At 22.6% G+C, this 17,891-nt stretch overlaps 1 protein-coding gene across 1 annotated transcript in view; it reads left to right on the top strand.

Annotated features, from left to right (window-relative positions):
* The window catches only part of LOC117176023 (protein strawberry notch), an 87,927-nt gene that overhangs the window by 22,222 nt on the left and 47,814 nt on the right, over nucleotides 1-17,891 (top strand). Inside the window, exons 7-9 of the mRNA XM_033365986.1 lie at nucleotides 333-700; nucleotides 10,396-10,648; nucleotides 17,097-17,422. Coding sequence (XP_033221877.1) covers nucleotides 333-700; nucleotides 10,396-10,648; nucleotides 17,097-17,422 — 947 coding nt within the window. The remainder of the gene's footprint in view (nucleotides 1-332; nucleotides 701-10,395; nucleotides 10,649-17,096; nucleotides 17,423-17,891) is intronic.

Raw genomic sequence — 17,891 nt, 5'->3', positions numbered from 1 at the left:
ACACTGTAATTCCTAAATATGTCTGCGACACTTACTGCATTTTTTAAAATTAAGTATGATTTATAAGAGTTTGAAAATTTGTTGGGGTATATAACACCCACATTGCCTTTTAAGGGTTAAAGCCAATCAGTTTCTTGCACAAAGGTTTGCTGATATCTATCGACTTCCGCAATTGATAATTTATGTGAAAAACTCTGTGTTTCGCCGATAGAGTTGATTTTTTTTTTATAAACCTAGAGAAATTTACCGAGAGATGAATATTTGAAAAATACTGGCCACCCTGTTCTGTAATCTCGTGTAGACTCAAATCTTCGATTTTGTGTCTCTTGTAGTGAAATTGGGACGGAAACATCCAGATCCGGTGGTAGAAACAGCTTCGTTATCAAGTGTGGAACCAACAGACGTTTGGTACACACTTTCAATTCCTGATGAGACAATCAGAACTGGCGCATTGTCTGCTCTGCAACTCGAGTCCATAACTTATGCCTCTCAGCAGCACGAGCACCTTCTTCCGGATGGATCTCGGGCCGGATTTCTTATCGGCGATGGTGCTGGTGTTGGTAAAGGCCGTACCATCGCCGGTATTATTTTCGAAAACTATATGAAAGGTCGGAAACGAGCCATTTGGGTCTCTGTCTCCAACGATCTTAAATACGACGCTGAACGGGATCTCAAAGACATTGGAGCAGGAAAAATAGATGTAAGTATATGTGTTCAGTGCAAAATTATTTTTCAGTGAAATTAATATTCAGTTAAGGTCCCTAAAGTACCCTATTTTCAATAAATTAACTTATGAGTTAACCTATCTCTGGATTATCTTGAATTCCTTTTGTAATAGACTTCAATAATTTGAAGGGATTTTTAAGATTTGAGAATTAGTTATTCAGGAGAAATGAGGTGTTTCGTAGAGTTCTAAAAATGTGAAATTCCTTCGTAATTCTTGTTAAGTTATCCTGAATTCTGTTAAATTGTTTAGAATTTTTTTAATCAGTTTAATTCTTTTAAATTTGCTCAAACCTAGTGAATTCAATGGATTTTTTTTCCGAATTTTTAAAGGCTTTTATTTAAGGGCATGTGATAATTAGAAAATTGTCGATTTTACCAGTTTTAGGTTCTCCCGGCTTTTTTTCTAGAATAATTAATATCTAGCGGAAAAATGCGAAACCGAAACCATTTTCAAAAAATTTATTTCAAAACAAAAAAAAATGTATTTTCTACTATAACAGATGGCTTTTTAACAAAAAAATGAAATTTTTAACATAACAGTTGAATATATAACCTAAAAAAAAAACAAATTTCCAAATAAAAATTTCATAGTTTATATTTCAATGAAAAAAAAAAATGAAATTTTATACAAAAAAAAATTTTTATCAAATAAAAGTTTAGCTAAATTATTGAACCTTCAAGTCAGAAGACAACTTTTTCTCTACAAAAATTGAATTTTTAAACCAAAAATAAGACTAACAAATAATAATAATAATAAAAATAAAACTAACAAATTATTATTTTGGCCAAAAAACGTGAATTTTTAACTAAAAAATAGCAATCTTATATAAATTGAAAAGTTACATTTTCGGTTAAAAAATGAATTTTAAACAACAAAAAAAGTATTTTCCATTGAAAACTTAAATTTTCAACCAAGCACATGATCCTTCCAGCAAAAAAAAAAATTTTTTTTAAATAAAAATGTAACTATTTTGTAGAAAATTCAACAATTTGTTGAAAATGTCATTCTTTTTTAAAATTTTTTATCAAATAAAAGTTTAGCTAAATTATTGAACCTTCAAGTCAGAAGACAATTTTTTCTCTACAAAAATTGAATTTTTAAACTAAAAATAAGACTAATAAATAATAATAATAATAAAAATAGAACTAAGAAATTATTATTTTGGCCAAAAAACGTGAATTTTTAACAAAAAAATATCAATCTTAAACAAATTGAAAAGTTACATTTTCGGTTAAAAAAAGGAATTTTAAACAACAAAAAAAGTATTTTCCATTGAAAACTTAAATTTTCAACCAAGTACATGATCCTTCTAGCAAAAAAATAAATTTTTAACAATGTAGTTTAACTTTTACCCAAGTAGTTCAATTTTCAAATAAAAAAAAATAATTGCCAACAAAATAATTGAATTTTCAACCAAATCAAGCAAATTTTTAAAATTTATTAATTGAATAATATAATAATAATAATAATAATATCATGTTCTACGAAAAAAATTGAATTTTCAGTCTAAAAAAACAATTTTTTTACCAAAAAGAATGACATTTTCAACAAATTGTTGAATTTTCTACCAAATAGTTACATTTTTATTTTTAAAAAAATGCAATTTCTCTTAAAGCAGGAGAATTTTTATTTACAAAAAAATTGTATTTTCATCGAAAAAAGATTCCAGTTGACTCTGCAAGATCAAAAATTGAATTTTTTAACAACAAAAAAAAGTTTCTACGAAAAAACATTGAATTTTCCATCCGAAAAGATGATTTTTTCAACAAAAATGGATACATTTTTAACAAAATAGTTGAGTTCTCTTCCAAATAGTTGCATTTTTATCAAAGAAAGATGAAATTTGTACCAAAACAGATAAATTTTCAATAAAAAAAACCACAAACTTTTCTTTAAAAAGTTGAACTTTGACCCAGAAAAGATTTCAGCTAATTTTTAAACACCAAAATATAAATTTTAAATAAAAAGTAAATGTTTACGAAATATTCCAATTTTCAAGAAAATAGTATAATTGTTTAATTTTCAACCAAACAGTTGTATTTTTATCCAAAAAATGGTCTTTTTCTTAAAACAGATGGACTTTTAATTATATAAAAATAAAATTTTTAAAATAGTTGAATTTTCATCCACAAAATATTGCAGTTCACTTTTCAACTCCCAAATATTATACTTAACAGTAGAATTTTTAACAAAAAATCATGACTTTTTAATCAAATTTTTGCATTTAAAAAAAACAACTTTAAAAAAAGAATTGAATTTTTAAGCGATGTTACATTTTTATTCAAGAAAGATGAATTTTCTCCTGAAACAGATGAATTGAACAAAAAATACTTTTAAAAAATAGTTAAATTTTCATACAAAGAAGATTCCAGTTTACTTTCTAACACGAAAATAAGAACTATAAACAATTTGCAACTAAAATGAATATCTTTTTAAGAAATTTATTAAATTTTCAACCAAATAATAAAATTTATAACTAAAAGAATAACCTTCAGAATCTGAAAATATCGAATTTTTTATCCATTAAAAAAATTATTATCTGTTCAATTTTTAATGCTTTTAATTAGAAATGATACATTTTCTGAGAAAATTTGGAAAATTTGTGTTTCAACTCTTGCGGAAAAATGCGAAACCGAGAACTTTTTGAAAATTTTCTGCTTTTTCCTTGACTAATTTTTCATTTAAAATTATTAATATTAAAATTCCAGCATTTTAATCTTGTGATACTTTTAACATAATATTTTCCAAACGGAATAAAACAGTATTTCATATACAAATTAAAAATTTCCAAAATGATTAAATCAATTCAAACAAGAAAATGTCTTTTCTACTATAAAAGATGGCCTTTTAACAAAATACTGAAATTTTCAACAAAATAATTGAATTTTTAACATAATAGTCGAATATTTAACCTAAAAAATACATTTATAACAAAAACGTGTCATAGTTTATATTTCAATTTAAAAAAAAAAGAAATTTATACAAAAAAAATACGAATTTTAAAATCTAAAAACGAATTTTAAAATAATAAAGATTTTTCAATCAAGAAAAAAGTTTATCTACATTGTTCAACCTTTAAGCCAAAAGGCGAATTTTCGCTACGAAAATTGAATTTTCAAACAAAAAAGTTACATTTTCTGTTAAAAAAATAATTGAAAAAAAGTATTTCCCACTAAATAGTTCAATTTTCAACCAGGCATAAGCCTTCAATCCAAAAAGTAAATTTATATCATTGTAGTTTACCTTTTACCCAAGTAGTTGAATTTTCAATTTAAAAAGATTAATTTTCAACAAAATAATTAAACTTTTGAACAAAGAGACGAATTTTCAAGTTAAAATATAAATTTTTAACAAAAAAAAGTAATTTCTTAACAAAGTTAAGAATAAATTTCATTTTTATTTTTTTATGAAAATTTAACTTTTTGGTTAAATATCATTCTTCTTTGCTTGATTATCAAGCAAATAAGAATGATTGAATTTTCAATTCAAAAAGACGAATTTTTTAACAAAAATGATGACTTTTTAACAAAATTGTTGAATTCTCTAACAGTTGTTTTTTTTTATGAAAAAGATGAAATTTCTTCTAAAGCAGAAGAATTTTTAATAGCAAAAAAGTTGAGTTTTCACCTAAAAAAGATTCCAGTTGACTCTGCAAGATTAAAAATTAAATTTTTTGTAACAAAAAAATCATTTTCTACGAAAAAAAATTGAATTTTCAATCGAAAAAGACGAATTTTTTCATCCAAAAAGGATGAATTTTTAACTAAATAGTTAAATTCTCTAACAAACAGTTGCGTTTTCATCCAAAAAGATAACATTTTTTTAAAACGGATGGATTTTTAATTAAATAAAAACAAATTTTCAAAAATAGTTAAATTTTGATCCAGAAATATTTTTGTTTTTTTGTTTCAACGCACCAAATATTAAATTAAAATAGTAGAATTTTCACTAAAAAATTACGATTAAACAAAATTATTGAATTTTCAACAAGGTGAATCAACCTTAAAAAAAGAATTAAATTTTCATACAAAGAAGATTCCAGTTCACTTTCTAACACAAAAATGAGAATTCTAAACAATTTGCATCCAAAAAGGATATCTTTTTAAGACAATTATTAATTTTTCAACTAAATAATAAAATTTATAACTAAAAGGATAATCTGCAGAAGAAAGTTGTGTCGAATTTTCCAAATTTTAATCTGAAAATATTTCATTTTTAAAGTTTTTAACTTGTCCTATTTTTGAAATCTTAATCTTAAATTATTCAGATTCGAGATTCTATAATTCAAAATAAGATTGTTCAATTTTAAATGCTTTGAATTAGAAATTATACAATTTCAACTCTTTTCTAAAAAAATTCTTCATTAAAAAAAATGTTAATCTGAAATATTTTAATTCAGAACGCTCTTAATTACAAATAATTCAGTTTTAATTCATTTGAGTTTTAAATTATTGAATTTTCAAAATTTTATTTGAAAAATATTTCCTTTTATATTTCGAGGTTCTTATATTCAAAATAAAAGTGTTTCATTCTATAAGCTTTAAATTATAAATTATAAAATTTCAAATCTTTTCTAATAAAATGTTCCAATTTTCGAAATTCAATTTAAAAGTGTAAAATTTGGAACGCTTTCAATTTGAAATAATACTATTTGGAAAACTTGTATTTCAACGAATTTCCGAATTTTTTAGGTAAACTGAATTTTGTCAGGGTATGAAAAAATTTTCTTAAAATTCATGGGAAATTTTTTAATGATTATTTTCTAATGAATTTAAAGGGAAAATCGAAAAAAAAAGATGACAAAACATGTTGAATTATTTCCTAAAAACTTTAAAAAGTGTAACGTTTTTTTCTAAATTTTGTAAAGTTTCACGAAAATGAAAGACATTTTTTTTAGGTTTCTAGGAAAAATTAAAATAATTGTTTATTTCCAAAAATTAATTTGAAGAGATTATTTGAAATTATTTTAGAAGATTTCAGAAATAGTAAAAAAAGAATTTGAAAGATTTTAAGGCAATTTTTAAAATTTTGCGGAATAAATAAAAAATGCAGAAAAAATTGGAATAATTTTTAGAAATTAGAAGGTTTAGAAGGTCTGACAAGATTAAAAAAAAAAAAAAAATTTCCTTATGTTCGTGTGAAAATTTTAAGTAATTTTTTATTATGAAAAATGAGCTATGAGAAAAAATTGAAAAAGGTTTTTAAACATAAGAAACTATTTCCTAAAATTTTAAAAAATAGTTAAGAAGATTTTAAAGCAAAATGTTTCAATTTGGTAAGTTTGCAAAACAAAAATCGGGCAAAATCAAGAAATATTAAGTAGAATTAAAATTAATTTCGAAAGTTTTCAAGAGAATAAATAATTTTTCTTAAAATTGATGGGAAAAATTAGAAGATAGTAAGGTAATTTTTTAAAATTTGGAATGATATTTGAAAATTTTGAGAAAAATTCGTGTGAATTAAAAATATTTTCAGGAATTTATGACGTTTTAAATATTACAAATATTTCAAAAATCGGAAACATTTTCGAAAATGTATCAAATATATCTTGATTCCTTCCCAACTTCTAAAAGTTCTAAACGTCTTTTAAAAAGACTGGAATTTTTCATAATATTTCGTAAAATCCTATATTATGAAAAAAATTCTTTAAAATTTTCTATCTTCTTTTTTGACAAGTCTGAAATATTTAAAAATCTTTTAAATTTTCTCGAGAATCTTATGAAAATTATATTTACATAAATTTAAAAACAAGGTGATAATACTTATTTTCTTGTTCTCAATTCTTAGAATTTAATTTCAATATTCTGGGTAAAAAATTCATCTTTTTTATTTAAAATTAAAATATTTTGTTGAGAATTCATTCTTGATGTTGTTGAAAATTGATTTTCACTGAAAATTTAATTCTAAAGTTCAAATTAATTTTATTATTATGGTTCAAAATCACATCTTTTTTTTTTAAATTAATCTCTTTTGGTTGAGGATTCAAATTATTTGGTTAAATATTCATCTTTTTTGGTAGAATTTAACTATTTTTTTTATAAAATTAGAATCATTTTTTGTTTGAAGTATCAAATATCACCAAAAAAAATCCAATTACTTAGCTGGCAGTGGAATTAATTTGTTTAAAATTCAATTCTTTAGTTGATGATTCATCATTTTAGTTGACAAACCTTTTTTTTGTAAATTTAATTATTTAACTGAAAATTTATCTCGGACATGTTCCATTTTTTGTTAAATACTGATATTTTTAATTCAAAATCCAACTAATTGGTTATAATTTTGCCTTTTTTAGTTTAAAAATCCACTATTTTGTTAAAAATTCATGTATTTTGTCCAAAAACGTTGTTTTTTTTGTCGAAAATTAATAATCTTGTTTGAAAATTTATTTTTTAGTTGAAAGTTTTTTTGTTTCTTTTTATTATTTATTGTTATTTTTTAGTTTTGATGGCAAATGGTTTAAAAGCTGCCTTTTTTAGTTCAAAATTCAACTATTTCGTTTTAAATTAATGTATACTTTTTTTTTTAATTTGTATATTTTGGTAAAAAATTCAACTTATTGGCTGAAAATTTATCTTTTTAGTTAAAAATTCATGTATTTGGTTAAAAATTTATTGTTCTTAGTTAAAGATTTATAATTTTAGTTCAAAATTCACATTAATTGTTCCATTTTTTTGTAGAAAATCGGCCTTTTTTTTATAGAAATATAACCTTTTTCGTTAAAAAATGTTTTGTTTTATAGAAAATTTAACCTTGCTTTTGTTATTATGAATTCCTTTCTTTCGTTCAAAAAAAATGTTTAGTTAAAAATTCGTTTTTTTTTTTATAGAAAATTCATCTTTTGGGCTAGAAATTCCATTATTTGAACAAAAATTCATATTTTGGGTTTAAAATTGAATTATTTTGTTGAGAATTCATTCTTGATATTGTTGACAATTAATTTTAACTGAAAATTGAATTCTAAAGTTGAAGTAATATTTTGTTAAAAATTCATCTTTTTTAATGGAATTTAACTATTTTTGGTATAAAGTTAAATAATTTTTTGTTTGAAATATCAAGTATCACGTTTTTCGTTGAGAATTCATAAGTTTTTTTTAAAAAAAAATACATAGCTGGACGTGGTACTACTTTGTTAAAAATTTATTTATTTGGTTGATGATTCATCATTTTTGTCGTTAAACCTTTTTTTGTTGTTGAAAATTGAATAATTTTTTTGAAAATTAATTATTTTCACTGGAAATTTAACTCTTACATGTTCCATTTTTTGTTAAAAATTAATCCTTTTAATTAAAAATCCAACTATTTGGTTAAATTTTTGCCTATTTTTATTTGAAATTCCAGTATTTCGTTGAAAATTCATGTATTTTGTTAAAAAACTGTTTTTTTTTTAAATTAATATTCTTCAAAAATTTATTTTTTCGATGAAAATGCAAGTAATCCAATTGAACATTTATAATTTTATTTTTAAATCCATCTTTTTATTAAAATTCAACTGTTTAATTAAAGCTTTATTCAAACTAGTTGAAAATTCATTTTTTTTTAACTGAAAATTCAACTATTCCATTTATGGTTAAAAATTGATCTTTTTTGGTACAAAATTAATTTCTGTGGTTGAAAATTCAACTGTGTTGAATCGTTTATTTTTTCGTTTCAAATTTATTTTACTAATTGAAATAAGTATTTTTTTTTTGTAGAAAATTGATCTTTTTAGTTGAAAATTCATGTATTTGGTTAAAAATTAATTTTTTTTTAGTTGAAGATTTATCGTTTTTGTTGATAATTCACTTTAACTCTTCCATTTTTTGTATAAAATTTACCTTTTTTGATAGAAATGTAACTTTTTTCGTTAAAAATGTTCTGTTTTGTAGAAAATGTAAGTATTCTTTTTTCATTTTAAGAATTAATTTCTTTAGCTGAAAAAAATGTTTAGTTAAAAATTAGTTGTTTTTTTAATAGAAAAATCATCTTTTGTGTTGAAAATTCCACTATTTGAACAAATATTCATATTTTTGGTTGAAGATTCATCACTGTGATTAAAAACTAATTTCTTTAGCTGAAAATTCTTTTCTTTTAAGTTGAAAATTAATTTTTTTTAATTGAAGATTCATCAATTCCATTTTTGCTTGAAAATTTATTAATTTTTGTGATTACTCGTTTTTTTTTAATTTACTTTTCTAACTGCAAATTAATCTATTCTAGTTTTGGTTTTTAAATTTATCTTTTTAGTTGGAAATTTCTATATTTTATTGAAACTGTATTTTTTATAGAAAATTCATCTTTTGCGTTTAAAATCGGATTATTTTTTTGAAAATTAATTTTTGATGTTGAAAATTGTTTTAACTTAAAATTTAATTTTTCTATTTTTGTTTAAAGAATATTTTTTTATTTAAAAAAAAAACTATTTTGTTGTAAATTCGTTTTTATGAAAATTTATTTTTCTCACATTTAACGATTCTAATATTGGTTGAAAATTGATATTTTTTAAATTAAAAATCATGTACTTTGTTAAAAATGATTCTTTTTTGGTAGAATATTAATCTTTTGGGTTAAAAATTCAACTAACTATTTAGTTCAAAATTCATATTTTTTCTTGAAGATTCATCATTTTAGTTAAAAATTAATTTCTTAGGTTCAAAATTGATCTTTTTGATTTGAAAACTTAATTCAGTGTGTTTAAAGTTGATTTAGAATTAAAATTCGGCTTACATTAATATTATTAATCTTCTAAATTCTAGATTCTAGTTTTATATTGTAGATCAACTTTTTTCTTTCAAATTTGTTCTTTTGGGTTGAAAATTCATTAATTATTGAAGAAAATTCTTCTTGGTCAAAAATGGATTTTAAAAAAATCAGCTTTTCGTGTTAAATTTTCAACTGTTTTTTTTTTAATTCATCTTTTTGGGTTGGAAATTTAACTGTTTTTGTTCGAAAATTCGATCATTTGGTTAAAAATGCATCTTCATATTTGGAAAATGCAACTGTTCTGATAAAATCGTCTTTTTGAAAAAAAACAACTGTTTTGTTAAAAATTCGTCTTTTTTACTTAAAAATTTAACTATTTTTGTTTGAAAATTCGATCATTTGGTTGAAAATGAATCTTTACAGGTGGAAAATACACCTATTTTATCAAGAATTCCTTCATTTGGATTGAAAATTCATCTTTTATAATAGAAATTTTTTTTGTAAACAACCATTTTTTTTATGAATGTTCAACTGTTTTTCTCAAAAATTCATTTTTAGTTTGAAAGTTTTCGAGCATTTTGTTGAAAATGCATCTTTGGAGGTAGAAAATTTAACTGTTTTGATAAAATCATCTTTTTGAAACAAAAAATTCAACTGCTTTGTTAAAAATCCATCCTTCGGGATTAAAAATTCAACTGTTCTTCCAAAAAATTCGTTTATCCCTTAAAAATTGAACTATATTTTGTTAAAACCAATTATTTTGTTGAAAATACTGAAATGGATATCTCGATTTAAAATCTTAGGACTTTAAAGTATTTCATACATAATTTAACATATTTAAATTCATTTTATTTCAAAGAATTTACTCCCCTACTTTTTTCCGATTTTCTTTTATGGACGGTCCCTTATCTAAAGTCATGAAAACAACCTTATTCCCATTATTATCAACTTTTTTACTGATTCTTGAATGCTTTTTTTTTTTCTTCTAGGTTCACCCTTTAAATAAATTCAAATATGCAAGGATAAATTCAGCGATAAACGGGAACGTGAAAAGGGGTGTAATTTTCAGCACGTATTCGGCGTTAATAGGCGAGTCATCACAAAGTGGAGGTAAATACAAAAGCAGGCTGAAACAACTTCTTCAATGGTGTGGCGATGACTTTGATGGCTTGATTATATTCGACGAGTGTCACAGAGCGAAGAATCTCTGTCCCACGGGAAGTTCAAAACCTACCAAAACTGGTAAGAAATCATTTATAGTATCTTTTTTTCAGGTTTCCTACAATATTTGGAAGATTTAACCATTATTTTTGTACTTTAGGGCGAATTTTTAATTTCTAAATTCATATTAAGTGATGGTTTTATTAATAAAAATAGTATTATATTTCCAGAGTTTAATAAAATTATATCTCATTTCAAATTAATATTATTGCAGTTGTTTTTTTTTTTTCTCATAAAAAATTTTTTTAAAGAAAAGCAGAAGAATTAAATTTTTAGTTAAAACAATCAATTTTCTACGTCAAAAATGGATTCTCAACAAAATAATTTAATTTTATACCTAAAACATGTATTTTCTTTAAAAAAAGATACAGCTTCAATAAAATATATAAATTTCCAACCAGAAAGATAAAATTAAAAACCAAAACTAGAAAAGTTTAACTTTGAAGCAAGGAAGACGAATTTTCATCTAAAAATATGACTTTTTTAACAAATGAGGATTTTTAAACCAAAAAGGATGAATTTTCGACAAAAAAAAAATTTTTTTTTAACAAAATAGTTGAATTCAGATTCATTCTGGAACAGAAATATGATACTTTTTGTTTTGTCTTTGATCAAAAGAACTAAATTTCACTCAAAAAAGATCAATTTTGAACCAAATAATAGATTTTTGGAACCAAGAGATTAATTTTAATCAAAAAAAGTTGACTTTTTAAGAAACTAGTGGAATTTTCAATAAAATAATTAAATTTTCAACGAATTTGTGGAGTTTTTAACTAAAAACCAAAAATATAATATCATACTTCAATAAAAGTTATTAACTCTCTAACATAAAAGGCGAATTTGTAACCCAAAAGATAAATTTTCAACCAAAAAATATTAATTTTCTACAAAAGTATAAATTTTTGACCAAAAACGATGAATTTTTCAAAAAAATCGTTGAATTTTCACAAAAAGTATGATTTTTAATTCAAAGAGATTATTTCTTAAACAAAAATACAATAATAGACTTTTTAAATAAAAAGAATTAATTTTCAATCAAAAAAGATAAATTTTCAAACAAAAATATTAATTTTCTACAAAATTATACATTTTTGACCAAAAAAGATGAATTTTTCAAAGAAATCGTTGAATTTTCACAAAAAGTATAATTTTTAATTCAAAGAGATTATTTCTTAAACAAAAATACAATAATAGACTTTTTAAATAAAAGGAATTAATTTTCAATCAAAAAAGATAAATTTTCAATAAAAAAATATGAATTTTTACAAAAGTATAAATTTTCGACAAAAAACGATGAATTTTTCGAAACACTCGTTGAATTTTCACAAAAAGTATGTTTTTTAATTCAAAAAAATTATTTCTTAAACAAAAATAGAATAATAGACTTTTTAAATAAAAAGAATTAATTTTCAACCAAAAAAGACGAATTTTCAACATAATAATTAAATCTTTAACTAAATAATAGAATTTGTAACGAAAAAATAGAATTTTGAACCAAAAATATGATTTATTAAAAATTCCACTACTTGGTTGAAAGTTGACCGAATTTTTTCAAATTTCATTTTTTTTTTCGGTAAAGATTCATAAGTTTAGTTTTAAGTTCGTTTTTTGGTTAAAAAATAAAATTAACAATTCTTTTTGTTGAAAAAATGTTTTTTTGTTTTAAGTGCAAATTGAAATATTTTGTTAAAAACGTCAACTGATTAATTGCAAATAAACTTTTTTGTTATTATTTAAGGTTCTCGTTGTCAACATTAAATTGTTTGATAGAGAATTAGGCTATTTGGCTTGAAAATTTAACAAACTGTTTTTTGTTTTTAATTAAAATTTTGTTATGGAAATATCAACTATAACATTTTTTAATTTAATTTAATTTAAAAAAAAAACACGCTAGAAGAAACCTCCTTAAAATTTTCGAACGTCAGAGAAAATTAGATATTATTTTCCAAGATGCTTAAAAGTTTCCAAGAAAGTTTTGCAAACACTCCTGACATTTTTTTTTTTGGGAGACGGTCTTAGAAACAAACAAGACTTTTCTCAAGTACAATTCGCTCTTTTTGTGGATGTTGAAGATTTATCTAGTTTGGTTGAGGATAAGACTATTTTATTGAAAATTAAAAAATTTGGTATTAAATTCAACTATTTGGTACAAAATTCAACTTTTTTGTAGAAAATTCGTTTTTATTGCTCTTTTTTTAATTGAAAATTAATTTTTCTTGATATAAATTCATCTACTTAATTTTTTGGTCAAAAATTGAGCTTTTATGGTTTAAAAATGCATACTATTTATCTAACAGGTAAATATAAATCTAACAGATTTGACTAAGAGATAAAAAAATTAAAGTACTTGTAAAAAAAATGTTTTTTTTACAACAAATTACATCGTGTTTGCCTTATTTAACATTTGTTATCACCTATTTGCCACCTATTTTAGAAAAAAATGTCACATATTCACCTTTTTTGACGACAATAGGTACTGTGATTACTGTTAATGAGATTTGTTAAATTAAAATTAATATTATTGTTTCAGGGCCTAAAATAATTCATTTTATACTACATGATTTATTAATTTAAAAAAAAGACAAAGAAAATATTATTTTAACTGTTTTAAGAATACAGGGAAAATAAATCAACTTTTTACGAAAATATAGAAAGAAATTATATTTAATCAAATTAATGTGAATACTATATTAAATTCAGTTTGAGAGACTTTAAATTCCTTACATAACAAGTAAAAATGTTTTGTTTTGAGCAAAATAGATGAATTTTCAGCCAAATAGATGTATTTTGAACCAAAAATTGAATAATTGATTTATCATCGAAACAAACATAATTATTTTTAAATAAATAGTTAAATTTTTAACCTAAAATAACTGAAATTCAACAAAGAAACATAATTTTTAACAGAATAGTTTCACTTTAGACCAAGTAGTTGAATTTTCAACTAAAATAAAAGAATTCTCAGCGTTAAATGCAATAGTTCATATTTGAACAAAAAGCATTTTTATTTAAAATCACAAACAGTGGAATTTAACCAAAAAATACGAATTTTCAAACCAAAGAGATGAAATTTCCACAGAAGAATTTAAATTTCAACAAAGAAAGATAGGTATAGTTGAGAAAGATAGAAAATTTTAATCAATTTTTTAATTTTCAAGTCAAAAAATATAATTTTCTATGAAACAGTTGAATTTCAAACCCAAAAATAAATTAATTTTCTACCAAACATATTAACAATTTAATAGTTAATATTTCCATAAATAAATATTTTTGTTTTAAATAAAAAACAGTTTAATTGAATTTTAAAAAAAAAGACGAACTCTTAAGCAGATAGTTGCAGTTTTTATTAAAAAAGGTAAAATTTCAATCCAAAAAATCGTGATTTCCAAGAAAAATATAGTTCAGATAGAGCGAACAAAAATTTTAATTTAAAAAATATGTTCCAGTCAAAAATAATCGCTTTCTACGAATCAGTTGAAATTCCACATCGAAAATATGAATTTTCAACGACAAATACTAAATTTTAACAAAAAAGTTCATTTTCAATCTAAAATATTAAGTTTCTACAAAAAAAAATTAAAAATTTAAATATTGAGTAAAGAAAAATGATTTGTGAAGCATTTAAAAACAATTTTTCAAACAAAAAGATAAATTTTCAACCTATAAATGTAAATTATCAACAGTAAATATAATAACAGATATTTCAGGAGACAAATATTTAAAAAAAATAATAAACAGTTAAATTTATCCAAAATAGAAGCATTTTTTTCCAGAGAGTTTAATTTTCGAAAACAAAATTTTCACAAAAAAGATGAATTTTCAAAATGAAAATATGAATTTAAGATAAAAATTTTGCAGAAAAAAAATACTTTTCACAAAAATAGGTACATTTTCAACCAAAGAAATGAATTTTCGTTTAAAATTATGAGTCTTTAACCAGAAAAATGGATTTTTAACAAAGTAATTTCTTTTCCAACCAAGCAGTTGAAATTTCAACCAAAAACTATACATTTTTAAAGAAAGCATATTAATTTTCAATCAATTAGTGGTCTTTTTAACAACAACAAAATGAATTTTCAAAACAAAACAAAAAATAAAATATTAACCAAATTTTGTAATTTCCGAGAGAAACAATTAATTTTCAATAAAATAAATAAATAAACAATTTCTTACTAAAAAAATGAAACAGTTAATTTTGCAGTTTAAAAATTGATTTTTCACTAAGTAAAATACAATTTCCAAACAAATAATGAATTTTTCCAATCACTCAGATCAATTTTATTCTAAAGTTGTGAATCTGCGACACAAACAATATAGTAATATAATGTAAAAAATGCAAGTAGTGGAATTTTGAACCAAAAAATAAAAATTCTGAAAGAAAAATATAATAGTTGATATATAAACGAAAAAGATTTTTATTTTATATCAAAGACAATTATTTTTCAATCAAGAAGGTTTATATTCTACAAAAAAATAGATGAGTTAAATTTTTAGGCAAAAAAACTAAAATTATGAATCTTTAACTAGAAAAATGAATTTTTAACAAATTAGTTTCACTTTCAACATAGCAGTTGATTTTTTAACCAAAGAATATTAATTCTGAACGTTTATTGTAACAGTAGAGCAAAAAAAAATTATTTTCTTCGAAACAGTAGAATTTCCAACCAAAAATATGAAGTTTCAAAAACAAAAAAAATAATTTTCAACCAAAAAAATTAAGCAGTTAAAATTATTTGTAAAAGACTAATTTTTAACTTAATAGTTAAATTTTCAACCAAAAAAATTTATTTCTCAACGAAAAATTTAATAGTTGATATTTCAGTAAGAAATATTTTTACTTAAAATAAAAAACGGTGGAATTTACTAAAAAAAAGACGAACTTTTAATCGTACTGTCACATAATTTTTCAATTCAAAAAGTCGACATTTTCATAAAAGAATACAATTTTTAACCAACAAAAATATAGTTCAGAGAGAAAAAAGGTCAACCAAATTTTTAAATTTTTAAGACAAAAATAATTTATTTCTACCAAAACAGTTGAAATTCCAAAACAAAAATATGAATTTTCAAAATTACTTTTTGACAACAATATAAATTTCTAACCAAAAAGATTAATCTTCTATTAAAAAATATAAAAGTTAAATTTTCAGTAAAAAATTTTTTTAACGACATAAAAACGAAGTTTTAACTAAATAGTTAAATTTTCACACGAAAATTGTGAATTATCGACGGTAAATGTATCAGTAGATATTTCAAGCGAAAGATTTTATTTTCAACTTAAAAACAATTTAATTTAGCGAAAAAAGAAGAATTTTCCATCAGTCTTATTTTTGTCCAAAAAAAATATCGATTTTTTTACAAAAAGAACGATTTTTTACAAGAAAGTTGAATTTCCCACACGAAAATTTGTATTTTCAAAAAGAAAAAAATGTAGCCAAATAGAATCGAATATTTAATCAGATAAAGTAAATTTTCAACCAAAGAGATTAATTTTCGACTAAAATTATGAATATTTAACCAGAAAAATGGATTTTTAACAAAGTATTTCCACTTTCAAGCAAACAGTTGAATTTTCTACCAAAAAATATAAATTTTTAACGGCAAATATAACAGCAGATCTTTCAACCTAAGAGCTTTTGTTTTCAAATTTATTTAACCTAAAAATTAGGAATTTTTAAATAAAATAAATAATCTGCCAAATGTTTAAATTAAAAAAAATTTCCACTACAAAAAACTATTTCTTACAAAATAAAATAGTTAAATTTTCATTTAAAAAATTAATTTTTATCAACGTTGTTCCACTTCAGTTTTCAACCATAAAATAAGAATCTGACAGAAAAATGTAATACTTGATATATAAACAAAAAAAGATTTTTATTTTAAATCAAAAACAATTATTTTTTATTCGAGAAAATTAATGTTTCACCAAAAAATGGATGAGTTAAATGTTCAGTTAAAAAAATTGAACCAGAAAAATGGATTTTTAACAAATTGGTTTCACTTTCAACCGAGCAGTTGAATTTTGACCAAAAAAATATTAATTCCCAACGGTAAATTCAACAGATATTTCTACCGAAGTTTTTATTTTTAAATAAAATGGAGTTGGATTTATCAAAAATTAAAAAAATAAACGAAATTTCAACCAGAGTTAAATTTTTAACCAAGCAAGATATTTCAAAGAAAAAAAATCAACTAAAATAGTAGAGGAGAAAATTAAGTTTTAACTAAAAATAGTTGTATTTTCTTATTGGCTTCTATTGATTCGGTTAGCATTCAACTGGAATAACGACATTTAATTCCCTATTTAGTCTGCGATCAGTAAAATGTTTTGAATCAGAATTTAATTAACTGGATTTTTATTAAAGTATACCTGGAAAATTAGAAATCCTCATTATTCCATAAAAATCAAAATCTTTTATTTTTTTATGATATCTTTTCAAGTTTTGGATACTATTTAATTTGTCTTCAGGTTTGACCGTCTTAGACATACAGAATAAATTACCAAAGGCTCGAGTTGTGTACGCAAGTGCGACTGGGGCATCTGAGCCTCGAAATATGGCCTATATGGTTCGTCTTGGAATGTGGGGAGAGGGAACGGCTTTCCCAGAATTCAACGATTTTATTGCAGCGGTGGAAAAACGAGGTGTGGGTGCGATGGAAATCGTGGCCATGGATATGAAACTGCGTGGCATGTATATAGCTCGTCAACTCAGCTTTCACGGGGTGGCTTTCAAAATCGAGGAGGTTCCTCTGACCGATGAATTCGGGAAAGTTTACGATCATGCAGTCAGACTTGTGAGTATATATTAAAAAAAAAAAAAAAAAAATACGAATGTGAGTACATATTTGAAAAAATACGAGTGTGTGTCCTTATTTTACAAAAAGACGAGTGTGAGTACTTATTTGAAAAAAATACGAAGGTGAGTACTTATTTTACAAAAATACGAATGTGAGTACTTATTTTAAAAAAATACGAGTGTGAGTCCTTATTTTACAAAAATACGAGTGTGAGTACTTATTTGAAAAAAATACGAGGGTGAGTATTTATTTTACAAAAATACGAGTGTGAGTACTTATTTGAAAAAAATACGAGTGTGAGTCCTTATTTAAAAAAATACGTGTGTCCTTATTTTACAAAAAGACGAGTGTGAGTACTTATTTCAAAAAAATACGAAGGTGAGTACTTATTTTACAAAAATACGAATGTGAGTACTTATTTGAAAAAAATACGAGTGTGAGTCCTTATTTTACAAAAATACGAGTG

Source organism: Belonocnema kinseyi, chromosome 7 (genome assembly GCF_010883055.1).
Source record: "Belonocnema kinseyi isolate 2016_QV_RU_SX_M_011 chromosome 7, B_treatae_v1, whole genome shotgun sequence".
Classification (NCBI taxonomy): domain Eukaryota; kingdom Metazoa; phylum Arthropoda; class Insecta; order Hymenoptera; family Cynipidae; genus Belonocnema; species Belonocnema kinseyi.
This window is presented reverse-complemented; position numbering and strand designations above follow the sequence as displayed.